The sequence below is a fragment of the Thermomyces dupontii genome (assembly GCF_041956625.1).
Source record: "Thermomyces dupontii strain NRRL 2155 unplaced genomic scaffold VTN31scaffold_3, whole genome shotgun sequence".
Lineage (NCBI taxonomy): Eukaryota > Fungi > Ascomycota > Eurotiomycetes > Eurotiales > Trichocomaceae > Thermomyces > Thermomyces dupontii.
The window spans coordinates 180,934-202,257 of record NW_027192309.1 but is presented as its reverse complement, the minus strand read 5'-3'; the positions used below and the strand labels follow the sequence as shown (position 1 = coordinate 202,257).

The following is a 21,324-nucleotide window of genomic DNA, read 5'->3' as shown; positions in this document are numbered from 1 at the left end:
CATCATTCGTGAATACTGGAGTCTGCGTAAAATTATACGCTGATCACTATGGCGAACCTGGACGACGAGCTCCTGGCCCTGGCGGGCGACTCCTCATCAGAGGAGGAGAGCGTGCCTCGGTCGCCAGCAAAATCCAAGTCGCCCTCGCCGCCAAAGCAACGCTCTCCAGAGCCCCCGTCGAGAATGGCTCGCAAGGGCACAGCCAAAGTCATCAAACGGCCCAAGCGGGCAAAGAAGGAGGAGTCTGATGAGGAAGAGGGTGAACTGTGCGTTTTGCATTCTCTTCTCGTTGCTCTCTAAAGTCGCAATTCATCCGACTTATCTCTGGCTTCTCCTCCTAGGTCGTCTGCTGAATCCGACAACTCTCTGCACTCCGCGCCGATGTCTGAATCGGACTCCGATGAAGTCGCGCCGGACGTCGAAGATGAGGGCCCGATTTTCCCGTACGAGAAACTGTACTACTCGGCTCAGGACAAGGAGGAAATCATGGCGCTTCCGGAGATTAAGCGAGAAGAGATCCTGTCGGAGCGTGCAGCGCAGGTGGATCGCCATAATCAAGATCTGGCCCTACGGCGACTATTGGCATCGCGCGAGCGCGAGCAGGCGCGGGCCGAGCAGAGGGCAAAGCGCAAGGCTAGCGCGACAGATTTGGAAGAAGGGCAACGCAAGAGTACTCGGCAAAAGACGACATTGGGTGGCCGCAAGGTCGGCGAGACATCAGGGGCGATTGAAGCATACAAAAGACAGCGCGAGCAAAAGGGCAAGCGCGATGAGCAGCGTCGCCGAGAGGCGGACGCCCGTCGAGCGCAGCAACGGAGTCCGTCCCATGAAGAGGGCGCATATTCCGATGCCGAGGCTGAAGATGAAAGCGAAGTTGAAGAGGAGAAGAAGGAGCACACGCCGCCCAAGGATGATCCTCCCGCGGGACTCAAGGACATCCAGCGCGTGCGAGTTGGCCGCAGCAACTTCGCCATGGTGTGCTTCTACCCTACGTTCGAGAAATCGATCACGGGGTGCTTTACACGAGTCAACATCGGTCCCAACCGGGAGACAGGACAGAACGAGTACCGAGTCTGCATCATCAAAAGTGAGGACACTGCAGCTTTTGGGAAGCGCAGTTCCGATGCTAACTCTAGTCCATTTCAGAATTTACCACTGGAAAACCGTACGCGATTCAAGGGGCGAATGGGCGCACATTTGTCACAGACCAATATGCGGTTGTTGCCCACGGTAAGGCAGAGCGTGAATTCCCGTTCATCGCCTGCTCGGACTCGCCTTTCACAGAGGTACATCTTCCTCAGAGGAGGCCGGCCGAGCACGAAGCTGACATGCATAGGCCGAGTTCGCCCGATGGCGCCAAACCATGGTCGTCGAAGGCTGCAAGCTGCCGACCAAGTCGCAGCTGGCAGCCAAGGTGGTTGACATCAATAACCTGATCAACTACCAATTTACTCCGGAAGAACTAAACGAGAAACTTCGTAAACAAGGTGCCATGAGCAGTAAGCAGCATATCTGGAAACGCCTGGAGCTGGAAAAGGCGATCAAAGAGGCGACGGCTGCCGGCGATTACGAAGAGGTCGATCGACTGCAAGCCGAGCTGGCCGCCCACAACGCGCCCAAGCTTGCATTTGGCACGACGCTTAACCGACCACGTCAAGAAAAAGACGAGCAGCAAGAACGACTGGCTGAGATCAACCTCCGCAACCAGAGACTCAACGCGGAGAACGCGCGACGGGCACAGATGGAGGAGCGCAAGCTGCAGCGCAAGAACGCTGCGGCCATCGCGCGCGGCGAAGCGTCCATCGATCCCTTTGCCCGGGTCAGGACTGTCGCCAAGACCCATCACGACGTAATGGGCACCCCAAAACCCAAGATTAACAATAATACACCTGCCAGCGGAACCGTCTCTCCGGCGCCGGTCAGCGAGTCGAGCAGAGTGAACACTCCCCGCCGCAGCGAGACGCCCAGCAGCCAAAGAACGAAGGGCATCTCCGTCATTCGACCGCGTAACGAAGACGAGAATATCGCCGCTTTGGACCTGGACATTGACATTGAAGTCTAACATCGAAAGTACGAGTTTCTAAGCCATGTTATCCGGCTGCTGTTACTTTCGACGGTCGCGATGATCGTCTACTGTTCGGATGATTTGCAGGGTGAGTGCGAATGCGTTCTTCCACGTAATTCATTACGGTGTTTTGTCTACTTTCAGGGTGTTTGATGATGGCGCTTGCTAGAGTGTACAAAGGTTTGAAAATGTTATGTTCTCGCGTAGGTCAATCCAGCAGTGTATAGACACAGATCTAGCCCATGCAATCTATCCCAAATTCATTCTTGAATGCAGTCCAGGGAGAGCTCATCTAGTTATCCCATGTCCTCTGGGATCCTCGTCTTATCGTGCTATATCACGTGATGATAAGAGGCAAAATCCCAGAGTCTAACCGAAAACGGACTAGCATGAGCCTCGACGCGTTATCGTAGACTCGCGGCGCGTCTTCAGACTCGAGTGTTTGGACGGGGCTTCCCAGCACAACTCTCGAATGATTGACAACTTTTCGTAACGGCTCGATTATTTTCGTTCCTACCGAGTTCCTGCTCTCGAATCAATGTTCGAAACCTACTAATCAACAATCACTTGCACCACAACTATGTCACTACCATCTACACCACGCGGGTCGCGGCTAGCCTCGCCGGGCCGCGACGCGGACGGACCCGAGCCGTCACAAGAGATCATGACGCCCGGGCGCAGAGTCAAGGCTCTGCTGGCGGCGTTCGACGACAGCGATTCTTCTGGATCAGAGAACGAGCGGCCGCGTGCGTCTTCTTCCTTGTTGAGGGCGGGGAAAACCGCGTGGCCGTGGGAGAAGAAGCAGGCGGAGAATGACACCGAGAATCGAGACGAAGAAGAGGAGGAAGATGATGCGGTCTTTGTGCCTCGAGGCCGTTTGGCTGCTCGGATGCAGGCGGAGGACGACGCGAGTGCAGACGAGAGCAATCTGGATTACCCAAAGGAGACGTCACGCGCGGAAAGTGATTCTTCCTCGGAGGAGCAAGGACCAATAGCCAAATTGAAGCGGCGATTGCTGAACCGGGGAACGAAGGCGACGCGGGCAAACACCGAGTCCGCGTCGCGCTCACCTCGACGCGAGCGTTCAGAGTCGCCATTGTTTGTCCAGAGCTACGAGGAGATTGAGTCCCAGCAAAACGACGATGACGACAATGGCGGAGATGAGGAGCAGTCCGTGATCCCCGCGGGGAAGAACGAGAGATTGATGGCGCTGATCGCAGCCAAGCGCAAGGAACGCGAAGAACGCGAGCGATTGGAAGCCGAGAAGAATGCCGCGCGCATGGAGCGGATGCAACAGTTCAATTCCGATCTCCTTTCCGATGAAGAGAGCGACGAAGAGAATACTACGACCGTCTCTCGCAATTTGACGCAGGAGAAAGCTCGCAAGCCGCGCAAGGCTAGCAAGAAGGCGCTGGAGGAGATGGCCAGGGAAACGCAGCGGATGAGCCGGAACATGCAACTGGCATACCAGGAAATTACCAAGAAGAAGATTACAAAGGAGAGCTTCCTGGCACGGTTCAATTTTGGTCAACCGAAGGAGTCGCCCAACAACGAGGAGCCTTCTGCTGCGAACTCGTCTTCTGCCGCCAGCTCACCACCTTCAACGAGCGCAGGGGAAGAGAAGAAGGATGTCACGCCGCCAACTTCACCAGACCGGCCCCTTTCTGAGCAGCGCGACAAGTCCCCTACGTTGGACTTTGAAGGCATAGATGAAGTGGCCGATCCTGAGCCCGCGCAGCCCGCACCATCGGCCGCAGACAAGGGCAAGGCACGGATGACCCAGGCCCCTATGGCGAATGTGCGTGTCCGCGTGTCGCGGGAAGAGGTTGCACGACATCAAAAGGAGGCGCCCGACGACGAATTAGAGATTATCACATCACCCGCCAAATGCCGACGCATTGCCGCCTTTGAAAACCTGCCTGCGCGACATGCACAGGAGCCTGAACCGATTTTGAAGCTGAAGCATCTCGCCCACCTGACTTCGCCCACACGGCGCAGCAAGTCTGTGACTCCTGCGGAATTGTCGGCAGCTCTGCGCGCCCAGGCGAGGCAGCAGGCAGCGAAGGAGAGACAGGAGAAGATTGAGGAGCTTCGCGCCAGGGGAATTGTCATCGAAACTGCCGAGGAGAGAGCTGCAATGGAAGATGAAGTCGAGGATATGTTGGAAAAGGCGCGTAGAGAGGCGGCCGAACTTTCACGGCGAGAGCGAGCTGAACAGGAAGCTGGCGCGGGCGCCGACGATGATGACGATGATGCGGATTATGAGCTGTCTGGGTCGGAAGAGGAAGAGGAAGCTGGTCCTAGTGATGAAGACGAGGAGGTCGACGAGGAGGAACTGGAGGATGAGGAAGAGGATGAAGAACAGGACGAAGTCATGGTGGAGGACGACAATGAAGACAAAGAGAAGGTAATCGACGAGGAAGCCAGCGAGACAGAGCGGTCCGACGACGAAAAATCGGAAGCCATGTCGGCAGATGGCCATGCGGATGCTATTGCCACCGCAGGGCCCCGAAGACGCCCCTTGAGAGTCCTCAGCGACGATGAGGAGGACCAACCGAAATCACCGCAAGTCCTCAGAACGCCCGCTAGGTCGATTACGACGCCTTTTGACTCAGCAAAGAGGCCTCAGTTCCCTGACATGCCAGGACCAAAGACCGCCACAATGAGTCTGAGTCAAGCGTTCGCCGGCACGTTGGGCGACAATCCGCCGGATGCCGGCGACGATGCCCTGGACAATCTGGAGGAACCCCCCGACCCAGCCCCGTTTATCCCAGATGTGGGCCGCGCCGAATCGGAGATCTTGGTCAAGGATAGCCAGGAAGACCGTAGGGAGTCCATCGACTTTGGTAACTATACCCAGTCAATCACGCGAGTGTCGGAGTCTCCAATGGCGCGCGGCTGGTCCCAGCCGTCACAGATCCCGGAGCCAACTCAGGACGCAGGGTTCGTGTTGTCGCAGTTTGATCAATCAAAGCGATTCGTGGGAACTCAGGCGTCGACTGTCGACACTGTGCTCCTCTCGCAGCGTGAGTCACCAGTGCAGAAAAAGGGTAGACTGTTGCGGCGCGGGCGCCGAGCGGAGTCGAACGACACAGACGAAGAGAGGAATGGCTTTGAAGTCAAAGCAAGCGCGTTCGATGTGATGAGAAAGGTGTCGAAAAAGGCGGCCATCGCATTTGACAAGGACAAGAGCTTGGCCAAAGAGCACGTTGAGGAAGCTGCCGAGGAATCTGACGATGAATATGCCGGGCTGGGAGGCGCCAGCGACGACTCCTCTGGCGAAGAGGACGAGGAGGACCGGGCCATGATCAACGATGACAGCAATGAAGTAGTGGACGAGAAGGAACTGGCGGCCTTGAACGCGTAAGTCTGCCCACCCAAACCCTGTTAGAACACGAATCTAACGAACAACAGTGACCACCAGCGAGCCATGGACGAGAAAGAAATCTCCAGGCTCTACCGAGACATCACGACCGGTGCGCTCCGCCGGCGCCGCGGCGCAGACGACCTCGACCTTGACGATTCAGAGGACGAGCGCATGGCGCGTCGCCGTGCCAAGCAGCGCGAGTTTGCGCGGATGCGCAAAGCGCTGCTAGCGGACGACAAGATCGGACAAATCGCAGCCAACCCGAAGACGCAGGCGTTTTTTCGGGCCATTGAGGACCTGGATGAGGACGACGACGTGGACCTGGAGTTCCTCGGGCCGGGCGCGGATTCTCAGGAGCCGGAGTCGCAGGATGCTCAAGCTGAACCGCAACAACCTGGGACGGAAGAAGCTGCTAGCCCGAAGAGGAAGCGCCCGCTGGAAGCATTGACAGACAACGCCGCACACCGGCCTCCAGCAAAACTTCGGCGCACCGCCGCACCATCCGCCATGACCAAGAAGCCGGCGACGCTGGCGGAGATTCGCGAGTCTGTCTCCTTCCTGATCGAGACTCCGGAATACGACAAGTTCGAGGACGCGTCGGCTGTTGAAGATGACGAGGATGAAGAGGACTCAACAACCCATCGCAGCACATCCGACGGTTTCGCCATCCCGCGCAACCCGCGTCGCACCAACACGCGCATCGTCGACCGGCTGGCTCTGCTGCGAGCCGCGTCGTCGAACTCGGCGTCCAGCAATAACTCCCGCACCGCGTTTATGTCCGCATCGTCGGACAGCACGTCGCAGTTGGGCTTCCGTCCTCCGGCGTTGATCCGGCGGTCAACGACGGCGTCGTCGTCATCTACGTCAGTAACCTCTGGAAATGACTCCATTGTTACTGCAGCACCTCGCACGACAACTGGGCCTGCGACGAGCACCTCGGGCATCAAGAAAGGCGCGGTGAACTACTACACCGCCGCGCGGGAACGCGAGCGTGAAAGGGAACTCCGGATGAAGCAGCGAGACGGGAAATCGAACCTCACCGCCATGGCGAGCATGCAACAGCGCAATGCAGGACTGAGCACAATCATGGGATCGGGGACGTGGGAATGATCATCGGGTCTTTTTTTTTTTTTTTTTTTTTTTTTTTTTTTTGTTTCAGTTTCATGGCGTTTTGGGCGTTTAGGGTACGTAGGGCTAAGGTAGAAGAATCAACGAAGCAATCTTCCACATAGAATCACATCCTCCCCTAGCTGATGCCATTTTACATCCTTCAACCTCACCGGCGGCCTATTACTACGCACCGGACGACTCGGCGTCACCACCAAAGACCCTTCCCCCAACCACGTCGGCGCAATCGTCAGCACAACCGCATCCACCAACCCTCCCCCAACCTTGTCATCCTCATCCAGCAACGAGCGAATCACCCCCGCCCCTCCCTCAATCATCACACTGCGCAGCCCTTCCTCCCGGGCCAAATACCTCAACACATCGCGCCAATCGAACCTTTCACGAATCTTCCCCCCATCCTGGACTTTGACCGTCTCCAACCCAACGAGTTTCCCACCACAGCTCCGCAACGCATGCTCGGCTGTCTCCCTCCACCTCCTGCACCTCGCCACCTCCCCTTCCCCATCATCAGATGATAATACCCGTTTAGAGCAGATCACAATCGGCGCCCTCCCTCTCCCCTCCCTCGCACGCGTAATCATCGCCGCGGAAGCAATCCCTTCCCACCGACCGTGTACATCTAAAACAATGGGTGTGGGACTCCGGCCATCCGCGTCCTCAAGACGGCAGTCTAGTCCCGGGTCGTCCGCAATGGCGGTCCCGGAGCCGACGAGGATCGCGTCGTGGCGTGCGCGCAGGTAGTGCGTCATCGCGCGGGATTCGTCGCCGGAGAGCACGGTCTGCGTGCCGGGTTCGAGGGCGATGGCGCCGTCGAGGGAGGTTGCGAAGGTGAGGGTTGTGTGGGGGTGGTCATTGCTAGTAGTATCGTTTTGATTGTTGTCTGGGAGGTAGGGGTCGAGAATGACGCGATCTTTCGGGGGAAAGTGCATTCTGCTATCCTGTTCAACTGTCTTGATCCATGGATGAGTGATGTCTGAGTTGGAGTTTCGTGCTGGTTGGACCTTGGTCCAGAGATTGATTCCTCAGGCAGAAATGAGACGGTTTATTTCCTACTACATACAGTATCAACAGAAATGAATGAATGCTATCACTACACTACTTTTCCAAAGCCAGTTTCACCAGCTCGTCAAACAGAGGAGTGCCCAACCCCGTCGCCGGATCCCAGCCCTCGGTGGCGTTCCAACTCGCGTACGGCACATGTCCGGCGGGCAGTCCAGTCCATGGGACAGTCCCAGGGCAGCCAGTTGAACCTCCATCCACAATGTCCGTGAAGCCACGCCCCTTCAGACTGTAGAGCCACGGATTCAAGAATCCGAGCGGGGCCTTGCCTGCCTTCAGTAGCTCCGCGTTCACGTTGGCAATGATCGCGGCGAAAACCGGAGCAGATGCACTGGACGCCGTGAGCACTGCAAACGGACATTTGGGATGGCGAACCTACCTCGTACCACCCACACTGACCCATTGGCCTTTGTCACGAACGATAAAGTTGTCGGCCTGCGCGGCCACATCGGGGAATGCGCGGCCATTTGCGTTGTACAGGCCCTCCCATCGATCCCCCAACTTAGTCAGGTACGATTGCACCGCTTCGGCCTGGTACTTGGGGCGCGGAAACCGGTCGGAAAATCCGCCCGAGGAAAAGTCAATGGCGCGCTCTGGGTTGACCCCAGTCGTGCCGCCGACGGATGTCACATACGGGCAACTTGCAGGGTAGACCGGATCGAACTTGATTCGCTCGGAACCGTCATTTGCCTTGCACACAATCCCAGTGCCCCAGTCGCCGCTGCTGAAGATGACCGAGACGCCGCGCAGGCCCAGCAAACGGAACAAGTTGCAGGTCTCGTCGGCGTAGGATCCAGGCAGGGACTGCTCATTCTCTCCGTACGAGGTCGTCAGCACTGTCGGTAGCTCCTCATCCGGTAGATCCAGCAGGAAGAGCAGTTGTTCCATGTAAGGCTCGTTGGACACGTCATTGGGGTCGGGCTGGCTCTCATCAGGCACCAGCGGGCCGCGTCCCGCCGTCGTGTAGTATACGGCTGGCGTTTTGTAGGACAGCGCTACTGCATAGTCGATATCCAGGGATGCTTCCGTGCTGTCGAGCGTCGAGTTCTGGTCGTTCCTGCCGCCATTGATGGACACGACGGTGAAATTGGCATCGGTCCGGTCGGGCGCATACGTCTCCAGGAACTCCTCGAAATCGGCATAACGAGCAAATTGCTCGAGATAGCCGGAGATGCCAATTCTGTTTCGCGGATCCTCGGGGGCCACATAATCGCCAATCTTGTACAGCTTCTTCAGGCAGTCCGGGGTGACTTTTTGGTTACAATCCTCCAAGTTGATCTTTAGGTGCGGAGGCTTCTCCAGGGGAACCACGCGGCGCAATTGCGGACCCAGCCTGCTGAAGTGTGTCGTTGGCTGAATGAACTTGACGGACGAGTGGATGTCCCGAGGCACCGAGTACTCCAGAGTCCGAATCTGCTCCGCACCCGTCCCTTCGTTCTGGAACACGTAAAACTCCGTGTTCAGCAACTTCTCGGCCGTGCTGACCGGTACAGTAAGCTTGACCCAGGCGCCATCGTCTTGAATGCGATCATCTGGAACCCCTTCATCCCGAAGCCATGCCAGAACCTTTTTCGATACGGCAGCTGATGGGCGCACGAACTTCTTGATTTCGTCGCGCTTCAGGTGCTTCCTGTAGAGCTCATGGCCTGGGGTCGCAACACTCAGCGCCAATTGCTCGAGTTGCTCCGAGTTCTCCTGCTGCAGGCCCAAACGGAACTGGATCGGCGCAGAGGGTGCCGCCTTCTCCTTCTTGACCCAGCCATCAGGGGCCGCCGAAAGCCGTTCAACGACCTCGAATGGGGCCGCGAAAGCATTCAACAGGGAGAGAGACAGAGCCAGAAAGCCGACCAAGGGCCGTACCCTACACATGGTGGGTGTTTGCTATGGAGTTGGGTTTTGAAGAGAGAGGGGGGAGTCCCCTTGATATACCTATGTGTGTATGTATGTAGGTATGTACCTATGGTACTTTATAGATAAGAAGGAAGTAGCAAAGGAAGGAGAGCCCTCGCATGGCTCCTTCCAAAGCAGGAATGCAGTCGTTACCTCCATCTCAGCAGTCGGAGAATCCCGCTGGTCTTTCTGACGTCTTGACTTTTTGACAAAGGATACATAGGAATTTAGCAGGGGTTGCGAGCCGTTCGTTATCAAGCCAGTCAGAAGTCGACATATTGGTCGCTCAGTCGAATGAATTGCCGATTCTCCAGCCGGGTCCGCGCAATCCGAGGTGTCATGGATTGAGCAGGGAGGGGAAAAAGCGCACGAGGGTTGCAATCAAACAGCGAGCCAACTATATGGGGACAACCAGTCTAAACTGTCGACGGCAAATGATCCGCGCTGAAGAATGTGTCCGCAGGCTACAGCATGCAGCGCCAAGTTGCCAACTGGACCTTGGACGGCCCTTTCTCCATCCCCTCAGGTACGGGATTGGATGTTTTGATCAGGCACTCGCCAGCCGGTGCTTCCGTGCTGCAAGGGCAATGTGATCCTTCGTTGTCGTTTGCCGTGGGCAGTGATCTTGGTCAGGAACCCCTGCTCAAGAAGGTTCAAGGATCCAGGCACTCGATTGCGTCATAACCTGTTATTCGTCAATCGAATTGTTGAGGTTCGAAGCTCCAAAGAACTCCTCGTGTCGAGGACTGCAACTTGAGAGAGGCCAAGAGGCTAAGAACTGAGCCCTTGAGTCTTGACTCTTTTGAGCGTTCCTGAGCCTCAAGCCTTGGCCTCTTGGATGAGAAATTGAGATGAGTCTACGAATAGGCTAAGGTTACCTACTTCATAGCGCACTCGGCTGAGCTGAAGATTGGTACCTTGGAGGAGTCTAAAAAGAGGTGAACCAGGGACAAGCGTCAGGGCTCAGGGGTAACAGTAACCAGCCTGCCAGAGGCAACTGCTGATGATTAAGTCGCACCCGCACGTGACTCGTGTCACGTGGCAATGGTAAGTATTGCTGAAAATAAACGAATGAATCTACGGAGTTAACTTGATTTGGCTAGTTAGCGCAATGCACATCCCTGCTGACTCATTAACTTAGGAGGCCACGTGACTCTTCTCCCGATTCAAGCAATACGTCACGGGTTTGCATGGCGTCGAGACATGTCAAATGGGCAGCTTCATAGTACCTTTTGGACTCTTCTAGAGAACCAGCCGTCGGTCCTGATTGTAGATTCTCACGCCCGACAAGTTTTCATGGTCGGAATGGTGACTTCATAACCGCGGTCGATCCCACGACTGTCGAGCGCAGCGCTCAAACCTCAGTTCCCCGCCGCCGCCCCTCCTCTGATCTTGGCCGACTTTGCGACCGACATTCGACAGCGTCCAGCGGTAGTCCCTGCCATCCGGCATCCAAGAGCCATGTATCTGCCGTAGCCCGCGATCGGGTTGTCGCGACGGTTGTCCCGAGCCCAGCGAAGTCTTCAGGTTCGATTGCGCAAACCACTTGTTTGGGACTCGACGTCATTAATACATACCTACAGCACAACAACCCAGATGCCCCAAACGTCGAAACCCACTCGCTTTGAACTTTCTGAAGTAACCCCTCATCGGGTCCTGAGACTAGTAGCGTGGAGGAGTAATATTGCCCATCATGTCGAATATCGAATCGCTGGAAGATCGCCTCCCCTCGGAAGCCAAGGAGCAAAACTCCAAGGGCGATGTGCCCTTGAAGGAACGCTTCTTTCGCTACTTTCAGCATGAGATCACCGGTATCGTTTCTTCTCAGCCCCGAAGTTTTGCTGCTGCATAGGCTGACGTAGTGCGCATCAGCTCTGCAGGAGCAAATGGACCGCCTGGCCGACACTTCCTTAGTCGGCGGTGAACGCTCGGATGCGACCGATCACTGTCTCGCTGGCATAGCCCGGCTATCAAACGAGGTCAAGGATGCTTCCAGTTACATCCCGACCTACGACCAGCGCATCTATGCTGAAGTGGGTGGTGCCTGCGCGACTCACGCGCTGCGATACTGATTTCATTCCTCGCAGGCGATCAAAGCGCTGCAGGACAAACTGGCCGAAACGCGGGCCGCGGTCGCCCCGCGCAGCAAGTTCTCCTTCAAAACGAAGAAGAATTCAAACGCTGTTTCCCTCAACGATGCCGCAGAACTTGCCGTGCAAGGCCGTCGACAGATCCCGGGCTACCGCTCACCGGACTCGTCGTCTGGTGACTCGGGATTAGGCTCAACCCCCAGATACGCTACAACGCCCGTTCATGAAGTCGAGCAGCAACGGCTGCGGCCGGAACTCGCCCCGACCTCGTCGCCCGCGATCCTGGAGGAAAGCGGCAAGGACCAAGGGAAACTAGAACAGTCATCCGCTTCGATTCACAGGCCAAACGACGCCAATGCAACCTCCGTCATGGTGGATCAGCATTATGGCCTGCACGTAATGGCTCCTGCGACTTCTTCGCCCAACCCAGTCCCTGCCTCGATCACATCACTGCGACACTGCGTCGTCGACATGTCGCCGCGGTCCTCGGAGGACAAGAAGCCCTACGCCAGCCTAACCATCAAGGGCGTGCGCGAGAGCCTCCTCATCTGCGGTCATGTGGATGGGCCAGCGCACATCACCGGTGTCGAGCACAGCGTGATCGTCGTTGCATGTCGCCAGTTCCGGATGCACAACTGCGTGGACGTCGATGTCTACCTCTCATGTACCAGCAACCCGATTATCGAGGACTGCAGCGGCATTCGCTTTGGACAGATTCCAAAGGCATACGTACGTCAACCCCCTCCTCCCTTGGAATGCATGAAACGAAGTTCTAACGGGAATGCAGAGCCTAGGTCAGAGCTTCCCCGCCGAAGCCGACCGATGGGACAAAGTGGAAGACTTTAAATGGATCAAGCCGGAGCCCAGCCCGAACTGGAAAATCCTGCATGCCTCGGAAGCCGTTCCAGAGGAGGTCTGGGCAGAAATGGTGCCGGGCGGACCATGCTGGTCGGTTGAGGATATTCTGAGGGCGACAAAAGTGATGAAAGAATGATGATTTGACTTCTTACCTATCTCATCTCTTATTCTCTGAAAACAGGATGGGTGTATGATAGTGTTCCAATCTTTTGCGATCTGTACGTACGTGCATCATAAACGGTATGACCTTCAAGCATAGGATGCACACGTCCTCGCAAAAGTACCTCATGGATACAAAGTTCTTCCATGGCCCGACAGATAGTTCTTCTAATCAAAAGATGCTTCTTTTCGTGTCGAGACGTCTCTTTCAGGAGCGGAGTATTCATCCAGTACATAGGTAGTTATATTCCTTTCCCCCAACCTCTCCAAGGGGTCTTCGAAGTTCGGAATATATAACTGCACAAGCCAACAAGGATTCGGAGGTCGCCAGCAGGCGAGCAGAACGACAATCCAGAATTCTGTTTGACTTGGCGGTCAATATGGGCGATCCGACTGAGCGATGCTAAACGGGCTTGTGTTGCATACAGGAGCTGCTCCTCGAGCAAGTTTTGATGAGTATTAAACAATCTTCTACTCGAAACATTGTCTGCGTTATCAAAAAAGGACACATCGTGCCTATTCCTCTTTGTGCTGCCTCGGACGGCTTTACATCTCCCATGTAGTCGGAATATCCGCGTACTTTTTGGCATCGAGCCCCAAATCCGCGAACACAGTATGATTGCCTATGATATGGAGTCAGCCCGAGCACGATCTAGTCAGGCTGGTGGTCAACGACTCACCATCCAAGTGCTCCAACCGTTCCTCATTTTCCTCCCCAAACTGCTCCAGCTCCTCGCCGGGCTGCTTCTGATGAGGTTCCTTGCCAGTCTCAGCGATGCCGGCCTTGCCAAGCTCATCCTGCCGCTCGCCAACCATCAGGAACTGTGCGTTGGGGTAGTCGAGGAACTCCGGCTCCGCGGGAGCCCATCGGAGATCACCGAATTTTTCCATGACACTGCGGGAAACGTGAGTAAAGAATTGTAGACATGCGACAAATGAAATGTTACCTATTCGGATACTCAGGGCCCTTCGGCAACCGCGCTTGTGGCGGTCCGGGAAATCGCGGGTTTTTGGCCTGAAACACAAAGCTACCGCGCTTGTGCAGGCCAAAGTCATGCTGGAGATCGCCGGGCTCCGATGGCACGGTAAGGATGTACGCCAGGTGCGACGACCTCGCCGTTTTGGTGATGGCATACACGCCCTCGGCATAAGGCTTCGCCTCAGGCGTTGTTCGCTCGCCTCGTGTCTTAGTTTGATGCTTTTCGCCCGCCACAAAAGTCTCCCGGAGCGTCTTTAGCGAAACCTTAGCTTTTTCAACAAACCCCATCTCCCGCTCCCTACCGGACGTAGGGAATTTCTTCCTTGGCACCATCAAAAGGCGGCAGTTTTCGTCATCACCGATGACATCCTTCTCTATTTTTGCCCCTCGAGAAGTCGGGCGCATGACAATAAAGCTTCGGGAGACATCGTTCATGCTCTGCGGGTCCTCCACGTTGACACGCGGTCGGAAAAAGAAGTAGATAATGCCTTTCTCCAAGAGACTCTCGGGCATCTCTTCCTCCCTGTCGGATTCCTTGATAGCGCCCGCGCCTGATTCTTCTGACTTCACCTCAGTCCCCGGTTTCGCTTCCTTGTCTGGCTTTGCCTCAGCTCCGTCCGGTTTCGCTTCTTTCCCTGCGATAATAGATCAATTGACGCCATTGTGCAATGGAATCAAGTCAACTGACCATTGGCAGCCGTTTCGGTCGTCGGAGCTGTGTCTTCTTCCTTTTTCTCTGCAGCTTGACCTGTCTCTCCTTCCTTCTCCCCTGCAATTTGATCTGTCTCCTGCTCATGCTTCTTGTCTTGGTCAATCGCCTTTTCAAACTGCACTCTCTCCTCCGACCACGCCTCCATCGGCTTATCCTCCTCATATTCGTCCACTACTGAAGGCTTCTGATAGTTTGCTGACTGCTTCGGCTCATCTTTCCGCTCCTTCTTCGCGGCCGCTCCCTTGGCGGTCGACGCCTTGCGCTTCGACCCTGCAGCGCTACTCGATAGGGCCTGGTTTGCCTTGACGGCAGCTTGGCGAGTCGACGTTCGGACAGGCATGGTCGAAATCCGACGACGCGTGTGACAGCTGCAACTCCAGAGTGCGGAAATAGCTCGTGATCGCAGCATTGATGGATACAGCACTGTAAATCAACGTCTGGACGAGGCTGGTCGGCCAATGCCTACATTTGTGACTAACCAATGACGTCACAAGTCGCAAACGTTCATTCAAGCCACGTGACTTTCATCAAGTGTTGACCAGGATATGTTGATTCGAGCGGTCAATCAATGTCCATCGGACCATCATTGTTCGACTGTGCAGGCTCTGTCGCGTTGCTGGACTGTAGATCCGTCACTGGTTGCTCGCCCCCAGCTGCAAAAATGCTCCGGAACTTGGCTGACCCGCTTCCTTTTCGTATCTTATTCGGGCTGGTAAATGCGTCGTCTTCGTGGTAGCTTTGCGACGCCGCCCTGGACTTGTTCTTTCTCTTGCGGCCGCGCTTGTGCCGGGTCAAAGGAACTGCATCCGTGCTGTCGGAGTCGCAGTACAGACCCCGCATCGAATTGACCAATTCCGTTTGCCAGTAGCCTGTCGAGTCAAGCAATTTTGGTGTCGATGTTTTGGACGTTGGCGTCTGCTCTGGATCGTCATCGGGTTCTTCGATCGCATAAGGCCGGACGATCTCTACGTCCGCATCGTACCCAGGATCTTGAGGCAAACTGCCTTCGGGCAGGATCTCCTCCGACGAGACGTTTTCTCTCCGTTTGCTGGACTTCCTCCTGTCCTCGCGATTGTCGCGCATTGCCCTCGAAGTTCGTCTCCGGGGCTGCCGTCGGGAAGGGCACGTGCCGTCATGCGACGGACCTGCGGAGCCATGTAACGAATCTCTCGGTGTTGGTTTTCGTCCCATGCTTCTCATAGCAGAGTCGATTCAGCAGTCATAGAGTAATGCAATTGTACGACAAAAGCAAACTCCGAGCAGGAAATCTTGCGTTCAATGTTGCCTCTAGCATCGCTTTCGTTGTAGTAGGCTCTGATGGAATGCTTCGATTCCCGTCCGAAGGCTTCGACTCCAAACCGTAATGCGGGGCAGCCGTCGTTGGCGGCAAGGGAGGCATCCGGTGGAGGACTGCCATGGTACAATCCAGAGAGAATGCAGTCAGACGGCCATCAGGCCGGGACATTGGACGGGAGCCATCTCGAACAGGAACAGTACTTGACTTGCGGTCGGGCTCACCATAATGGAACGCTGTCAAGGTACCAGCCACAGTTAAGCACTAGCCACGCACTAGCCACACCAAATCTGCCCCTTATTGGCTGAATCCAGTTGCTTAGTCATACCCCCGATCGACCACATTCGAAGAGTGCAAGCTGGCTTCGTTTGAGCCGGCGCTGCACGACTTCGTCAATTGCGCATTCCTACTCCTCTGCAGGCTCTTTACCTTGTCCGCGTTGCTGATGCGACGTTGTTGACTCTCCCTTTTTGTTTAACTGGCCTGCGGAGCGAGTTGCTGTGTGCTGTGGCTGCGGCCACCATCGCTCCGTCAACATGTCCGCTCCAACGATGCTGACCAAGGTAGTCCCCTCCGCTCTGTGATTTGCTCGATGTCGGGATGCTGATGCCGGTGATTGCTACAGTTTGAATCCAAGTCGTCGCGGGCCAAGGGCATTGCATTCCACCCTAAACGGTCTGTGTGATAGTGGCAGAATATCTTTCGGAACCCTGCTGACTCCTACTAGGCCATGGATTCTCGTGTCGCTCCATTCCTCAACCATCCAGCTATGGGACTACCGTATGGGCGCGTTGATTGACCGCTTCGAAGAACATGACGGCCCGGTTCGAGCAGTTGACTTCCACAAGACGCAGCCCTTGTTTGTCTCGGGCGGCGACGACTACAAGATCAAGGTCTGGAGTCTCCAGACGCGCCGATGTCTGTTTACGCTCAATGGACATTTGGACTATGTGCGGACGGTGTTCTTCCACCATGAACTGCCCTGGATTCTCTCTGCGTCGGACGACCAGACCATTCGGATCTGGAACTGGCAGAACCGGTCACTGAGTGAGTATTGGCAACGGTGGCCCGGTAGAAAGTATTACTAACAATTGCGATTTTCGATCTTAGTCTGCACTATGACCGGTCACAATCATTATGTGATGTGCGCGCAATTCCACCCTAAAGAGGATCTTGTCGTGTCGGCCTCGCTCGATCAATCCGTCCGCGTTTGGGATATCTCCGGTCTGCGGAAAAAGCACTCGGCACCCACCTCGTCCATCAGCTACGAGGATCAGATCGCTCGGAGCAACCAAGCCGATATGTTTGGGAATACCGATGCGGTGGTGAAGTTCGTCCTGGAGGGCCATGACCGCGGTGTCAACTGGGTGGCCTTCCACCCGACCCTGCCGCTGATCGCGTCGGCTGGTGACGACCGACTCGTGAAGCTGTGGAGGATGAGTGAAACGAAAGCCTGGGAGGTTGACACCTGCCGAGGCCACTTCCAGAACGCGTCCTCGTGTCTCTTCCACCCGCACCAAGACTTGATCCTCTCCGTCGGCGAAGATAAGACCATCCGTGTCTGGGATCTCAACAAGCGAACTTCCGTCCAGTCATTCAAGCGCGACCAGGACCGGTTCTGGATCATTGCTGCCCACCCGGAGATCAATCTGTTCGCTGCCGGTCACGACAGCGGTGTCATGGTCTTCAAGCTCGAGCGCGAGCGCCCACCAGCGACCCTCTACCAGAACCAGCTCTTTTACATCACGAAGGAGAAGCATGTGAAATGCTATGACTTCGCCAAGAACACTGAGTCGCCGCCGATGGTCTCGTTGCGCAAGCTGGGGCCGGCATGGATGCCTTGCCGAACGATTTCGTACAATCCGGCGGAGCGCGCCATTCTCGTCACCACTACCGGTGACAACAGCACGTACGAGTTGGTTCATCTGCCCAGGGACGCATCGGGTGCCGTGGAACCTACGAATTCCAAATCTGGCCAGGGCAACTCGGCAGTATTTGTAGCGAGAAACCGATTCGCCGTGTTCCACAAGGCTTCACAAACGGTTGACATCAAGGACCTGAGCAACTCGACGACCAAGACGCTGAACGCGCCCACTGGAACTACGGATATCTACTTTGGTGGATCGGGCGCACTATTGTTCCTGACACCCACGTCGGTCATCCTCTATGATATCCAGCAGAAGAAGCAATTGGCCGAGCTGGCGGTGAACGGCGTCAAGTACGTCGTTTGGTCCAACGATGGACTGTATGCGGCCCTGCTGAGCAAGCACAACGTGACCATTGTCACCAAGACTCTGGAGCAAGTCAGCTCCCTGCACGAGACGATCCGGATCAAGAGCGCCACCTGGGACGATGCTGGCGTCCTTCTCTACTCCACTCTGAACCACGTCAAGTATACTTTGCTGAACGGGTAGGTCATTGATTTTTGGTTCCGAGGTCAACAGTGTGGCTAATATCCTGCAGTGACAATGGAATCGTGCGCACCCTTGATCAGACTGCCTATCTCGTCAAGGTTAAGGGGCGCAACGTGTACTGCCTGGACCGTAACGCTAAGCCGCGTGTTCTGGAAATCGACCCCACGGAGTATCGATTCAAGCTGGCTCTCGTCAAGAGGAACTACGACGAGATGCTTCACATCATCAAGACCTCGAGCCTGGTGGGCCAGAGCATCATCGCCTACGTCGAGAAGAAAGGCTATCCTGAGATTGCCCTGCAGTTTGTTCAGGATCCACAGACGCGGTTTGAACTCGCACTCGAATGCGGTAATCTCGACGTTGCCATCGAGATGGCCAAGGAACTGGACCGGCCCAAACTGTGGAGTCGGTTGGCCACGGAGGCTTTGAATCATGGGAACCACCAAACAGTCGAAATGGCTTACCAAAAGCAGCGGCTGTTTGACAAGCTGTCGTTCCTCTATCTGACCACTGGCGACCAAGATAAGCTGTCGCGGATGGCGAAGATCGCGGAGCATCGAGGCGATTTCACTTCGCGGTTCCAGAATGCCATCTACCGCGGGGATGTCGAAGATCGTATTCAGATGTTCAAGGAGGCTGATCTATGTATGTACAATGCTCGGATACATGTCATGGTGCACGACTGACGGGGATAGATCCGCTTGCGTACCTCATGGCCAAGACCCATGGCTTGACGGAAGAGGCGGAGTCGATACTCGAGAGCGTTGGGCTCACAGAAGATCAGATCAAGTTGCCCTCCGTTAACAAGCCTCTGCGCACACCACAACCGATTGTCCCAACATATAAGGCGAACTGGCCTGTGAAATCCGCCGGCCACTCGATGTTTGAAAAGGCGCTTCTCGGAGAAGTAGGTATGGAGGACCAGGCTGAATTCGAGAATGAGGTGGATGGCGAGGGCGCTGGCGCCGCGGCCCAAGAGGATCTCGCCGAAGAGGAAGAGGAGGCCACTGGCTGGGACATGGACGAGGATATTCCTGTTGAGGAAGACGCAGACTTTGTCAATGTTGAGAGCGCGGATGCCGGGCCGGTCAGTTCAGAGGCGGACCTGTGGTCACGGAATTCGCCGCTGGCGGCTGATCACGTTGCCGCGGGCTCTTTCGACACGGCCATGCAGCTGCTCAACCGGCAGGTGGGCGCGGTGAATTTTGCACCGTTGAAGGAGCGGTTCCTTGAGATCTACAATGCGTCCAGGACATACCTCCCGGCCACGGGGGGCCTTCCTCCACTGGTGAACTACGTGCGAAGAACGGTGGACGAGACAGACTCCCGCAAGGTGCTTCCCATCATTCCGCGAGACCTGGAGCGGATCGCGTCGGTCGATCTCCAAGAAGGGTACACTGCCATGCGGACGAACCGTCTCGAGGATGGCGTGCGGATCTTCCGGCGGATCCTCCACTCTCTGCTGGTCAACGTGGTGTCGTCGGAGAGCGAGGTGGAGCAGGCAAAGAAGATCATTGCGACGGCTCGGGAATACATCCTGGCCATGTCGATCGAGTTGGAGCGACGCTCGCTGCCCACCGACACGCCCGAGAACATCAAGCGCAGCCTCGAGCTGTCGGCCTACTTTACAATCCCGAAGCTCGAGGTGGCCCATCGACAACTGGCGTTGATGGCCGCCATGAAGCTGGCCTTCCAGCACCGCAACTACGCCTCTGCTCTGGGTTTTGCGAATCGGATGTTGGCCAACGGCGGATCGCCCAAGCTGCTGGAGCAGGTTTGTGAAATCCTTTCGATCACTATGTACATTACTAACGAACATGCAGGCCCGGAAAATCAAGGCCCAGGCGGAGCGCAACCCGACGGACAGCATCGAGATCGAATTCGACCAATTTGCGGAATTCGACATCTGCGCTGCGTCCTACACGCCGATCTACAGCGGGTCGGCCAGCGTGTCGGATCCGTTCACGGGCGCCAAGTATCACGAGCAATACAAGGGAACTGTAGATCGGATTGCGCAGGTGACGGAAATTGGCGCACCGGCGAGTGGATTGCGGTTGTTTGTACCGGGGATGTGATTATGTTCCTGCTGATAATAACTACTAGTTTCCATTATTCTATGCTGAGAAGAATCGTTATTCATTTCTATATGAGTCTTCTAGTAAATAGGTTATACATCAAGCTACTATACATAAGAGTCGAGATTTTTGTATGTCTGGATGTACTGAGGTCCTGATGGAGTTCATTGATCACACCGTCCATCTTTCCACCCCGTCCTCCACCTCTCCTCCCAAAACCGACAATCAAACTCCTTCTTGCCCAGCTTCCGATTCACCGCATTATGCGCCTCGCACATCCACGTGCCGAATTCCGCACGCGTCGCCAACCGCGGCCGATTCTTCCCATTATCCTCCGCCATCCACGCGCGGAAATCATCCGCGCAGACCCAGCACGGATACAGCCGCGAGAAGAGGTCTAGGAAAGTGCGCATCTCATTTTGCTGCTCCGGCGTTGCGGTCTGGGGGTATGTTGCTGTTAGGGAGTGGAGGAAGGTCCAGGTGGAGCGGCCGAGTTGTTCGACGTCGGGGGGGCATTCTGCTTGAGATGCCGGGGTCGTGCCGGGAGTAGTCGTTGTTGTTGTTGTGGCGGTTGCGGCGGCGGCGGCAGCCCCAGCGGAAGATGATGCGGCTTTCTTAGCCATTGCGCGCCATGATGCGGCGGATGTGCAGAGGCGGCATCTATAGATATGTCGAGGGTTAGTAGTCTTCGAGATAGCTGGTTATGTTTGGAAGGGTTCGGGACGTACGGTTTACCGTCTTTGTCCAGGACAACGCCTGGGGGTGGTTGTGTCGGGGCCTTGTCCTCAGTCATAGCCTTTTCTTTTCAACAGCTCCCTATGGACGTGAGTAGTAGCTAATTGTCTTCGTCCATACGCTTCTATATGTGCTCGCTCTATCGAATGGTGAAGAACGACTCGGAAGGTACCCTAGGTATCCCGTGAAATAATCCGAGAACCGTTCAGCTAAAGACGGCGGTTTGAAGAATCGGACAGTTGCCCAGCACAGCGCGATCAGTATCCACAACGTTCTATGTCTGAAATCGCTAGAAGATCTCAAGATGGAGAGTTTGCTTTGCTTTCTGTCTAAGTGAGAGTTTCATTAGTAATTCACATGAAGGAAGCGGATAGAATCGGAGGTTCGGGATATCATTGATCCGGTCCCTCCTCTCGATTCGGCTCCGAATCAAACAGGGTCGACGGGCTGATATCAAGGCGCGTCAATGTCAAACATAGAACTGGAATTGATGTTGTGT

General features: G+C 55.7%; 9 protein-coding genes across 9 annotated transcripts; 4 read left to right on the top strand and 5 right to left on the bottom strand.

Moving 5' to 3' along the window:
* Window positions 1–48: 48 nt before the first annotated feature.
* Window positions 49–2,062, top strand: VTN31DRAFT_3514 (uncharacterized protein; the record flags this gene model as incomplete). Its single annotated transcript, XM_069403802.1, has 4 exons — window positions 49–266; window positions 342–1,087; window positions 1,147–1,286; window positions 1,337–2,062. The coding sequence occupies 4 exons, from the start codon at window positions 49–51 to the stop codon at window positions 2,060–2,062; spliced, it is 1,830 nt and encodes a 609-aa protein (XP_069260839.1).
* A 583-nt stretch (window positions 2,063–2,645) lies between these two features.
* VTN31DRAFT_3513 (uncharacterized protein) lies at window positions 2,646–6,542 on the top strand (the record flags this gene model as incomplete). The annotated part of the gene is made up of 2 exons (XM_069403801.1): window positions 2,646–5,428; window positions 5,480–6,542. 2 exons carry the CDS (start codon window positions 2,646–2,648, stop codon window positions 6,540–6,542), a joined length of 3,846 nt encoding a protein of 1,281 aa, XP_069260838.1.
* Window positions 6,543–6,640: 98 nt separating this feature from the next.
* Window positions 6,641–7,489, bottom strand: VTN31DRAFT_3512 (uncharacterized protein; the record flags this gene model as incomplete). Its single annotated transcript, XM_069403800.1, has 1 exon — window positions 6,641–7,489. One exon carries the CDS (start codon window positions 7,487–7,489, stop codon window positions 6,641–6,643), a length of 849 nt encoding a protein of 282 aa, XP_069260837.1.
* Window positions 7,490–7,655: 166 nt separating this feature from the next.
* VTN31DRAFT_3511 (uncharacterized protein) lies at window positions 7,656–9,488 on the bottom strand (the record flags this gene model as incomplete). The annotated part of the gene is made up of 2 exons (XM_069403799.1): window positions 7,656–7,950; window positions 7,999–9,488. 2 exons carry the CDS (start codon window positions 9,486–9,488, stop codon window positions 7,656–7,658), a joined length of 1,785 nt encoding a protein of 594 aa, XP_069260836.1.
* A 1,714-nt stretch (window positions 9,489–11,202) lies between these two features.
* VTN31DRAFT_3510 (uncharacterized protein) lies at window positions 11,203–12,593 on the top strand (the record flags this gene model as incomplete). The annotated part of the gene is made up of 4 exons (XM_069403798.1): window positions 11,203–11,320; window positions 11,382–11,542; window positions 11,597–12,328; window positions 12,387–12,593. 4 exons carry the CDS (start codon window positions 11,203–11,205, stop codon window positions 12,591–12,593), a joined length of 1,218 nt encoding a protein of 405 aa, XP_069260835.1.
* Window positions 12,594–13,162: 569 nt separating this feature from the next.
* Window positions 13,163–14,647, bottom strand: VTN31DRAFT_3509 (uncharacterized protein; the record flags this gene model as incomplete). Its single annotated transcript, XM_069403796.1, has 4 exons — window positions 13,163–13,239; window positions 13,297–13,511; window positions 13,564–14,230; window positions 14,284–14,647. The coding sequence occupies 4 exons, from the start codon at window positions 14,645–14,647 to the stop codon at window positions 13,163–13,165; spliced, it is 1,323 nt and encodes a 440-aa protein (XP_069260834.1).
* Window positions 14,648–14,868: 221 nt separating this feature from the next.
* On the bottom strand, window positions 14,869–15,390 carry VTN31DRAFT_3508 (uncharacterized protein; the record flags this gene model as incomplete). Its single annotated transcript, XM_069403795.1, has 1 exon — window positions 14,869–15,390. One exon carries the CDS (start codon window positions 15,388–15,390, stop codon window positions 14,869–14,871), a length of 522 nt encoding a protein of 173 aa, XP_069260833.1.
* Window positions 15,391–16,137: 747 nt separating this feature from the next.
* Window positions 16,138–20,090, top strand: VTN31DRAFT_3507 (uncharacterized protein; the record flags this gene model as incomplete). Its single annotated transcript, XM_069403794.1, has 7 exons — window positions 16,138–16,164; window positions 16,227–16,276; window positions 16,329–16,648; window positions 16,712–18,011; window positions 18,065–18,660; window positions 18,711–19,789; window positions 19,839–20,090. The coding sequence occupies 7 exons, from the start codon at window positions 16,138–16,140 to the stop codon at window positions 20,088–20,090; spliced, it is 3,624 nt and encodes a 1,207-aa protein (XP_069260832.1).
* Window positions 20,091–20,254: 164 nt separating this feature from the next.
* On the bottom strand, window positions 20,255–20,883 carry VTN31DRAFT_3506 (uncharacterized protein; the record flags this gene model as incomplete). The annotated part of the gene is made up of 2 exons (XM_069403793.1): window positions 20,255–20,750; window positions 20,819–20,883. The coding sequence occupies 2 exons, from the start codon at window positions 20,881–20,883 to the stop codon at window positions 20,255–20,257; spliced, it is 561 nt and encodes a 186-aa protein (XP_069260831.1).
* Window positions 20,884–21,324: the final 441 nt, after the last annotated feature.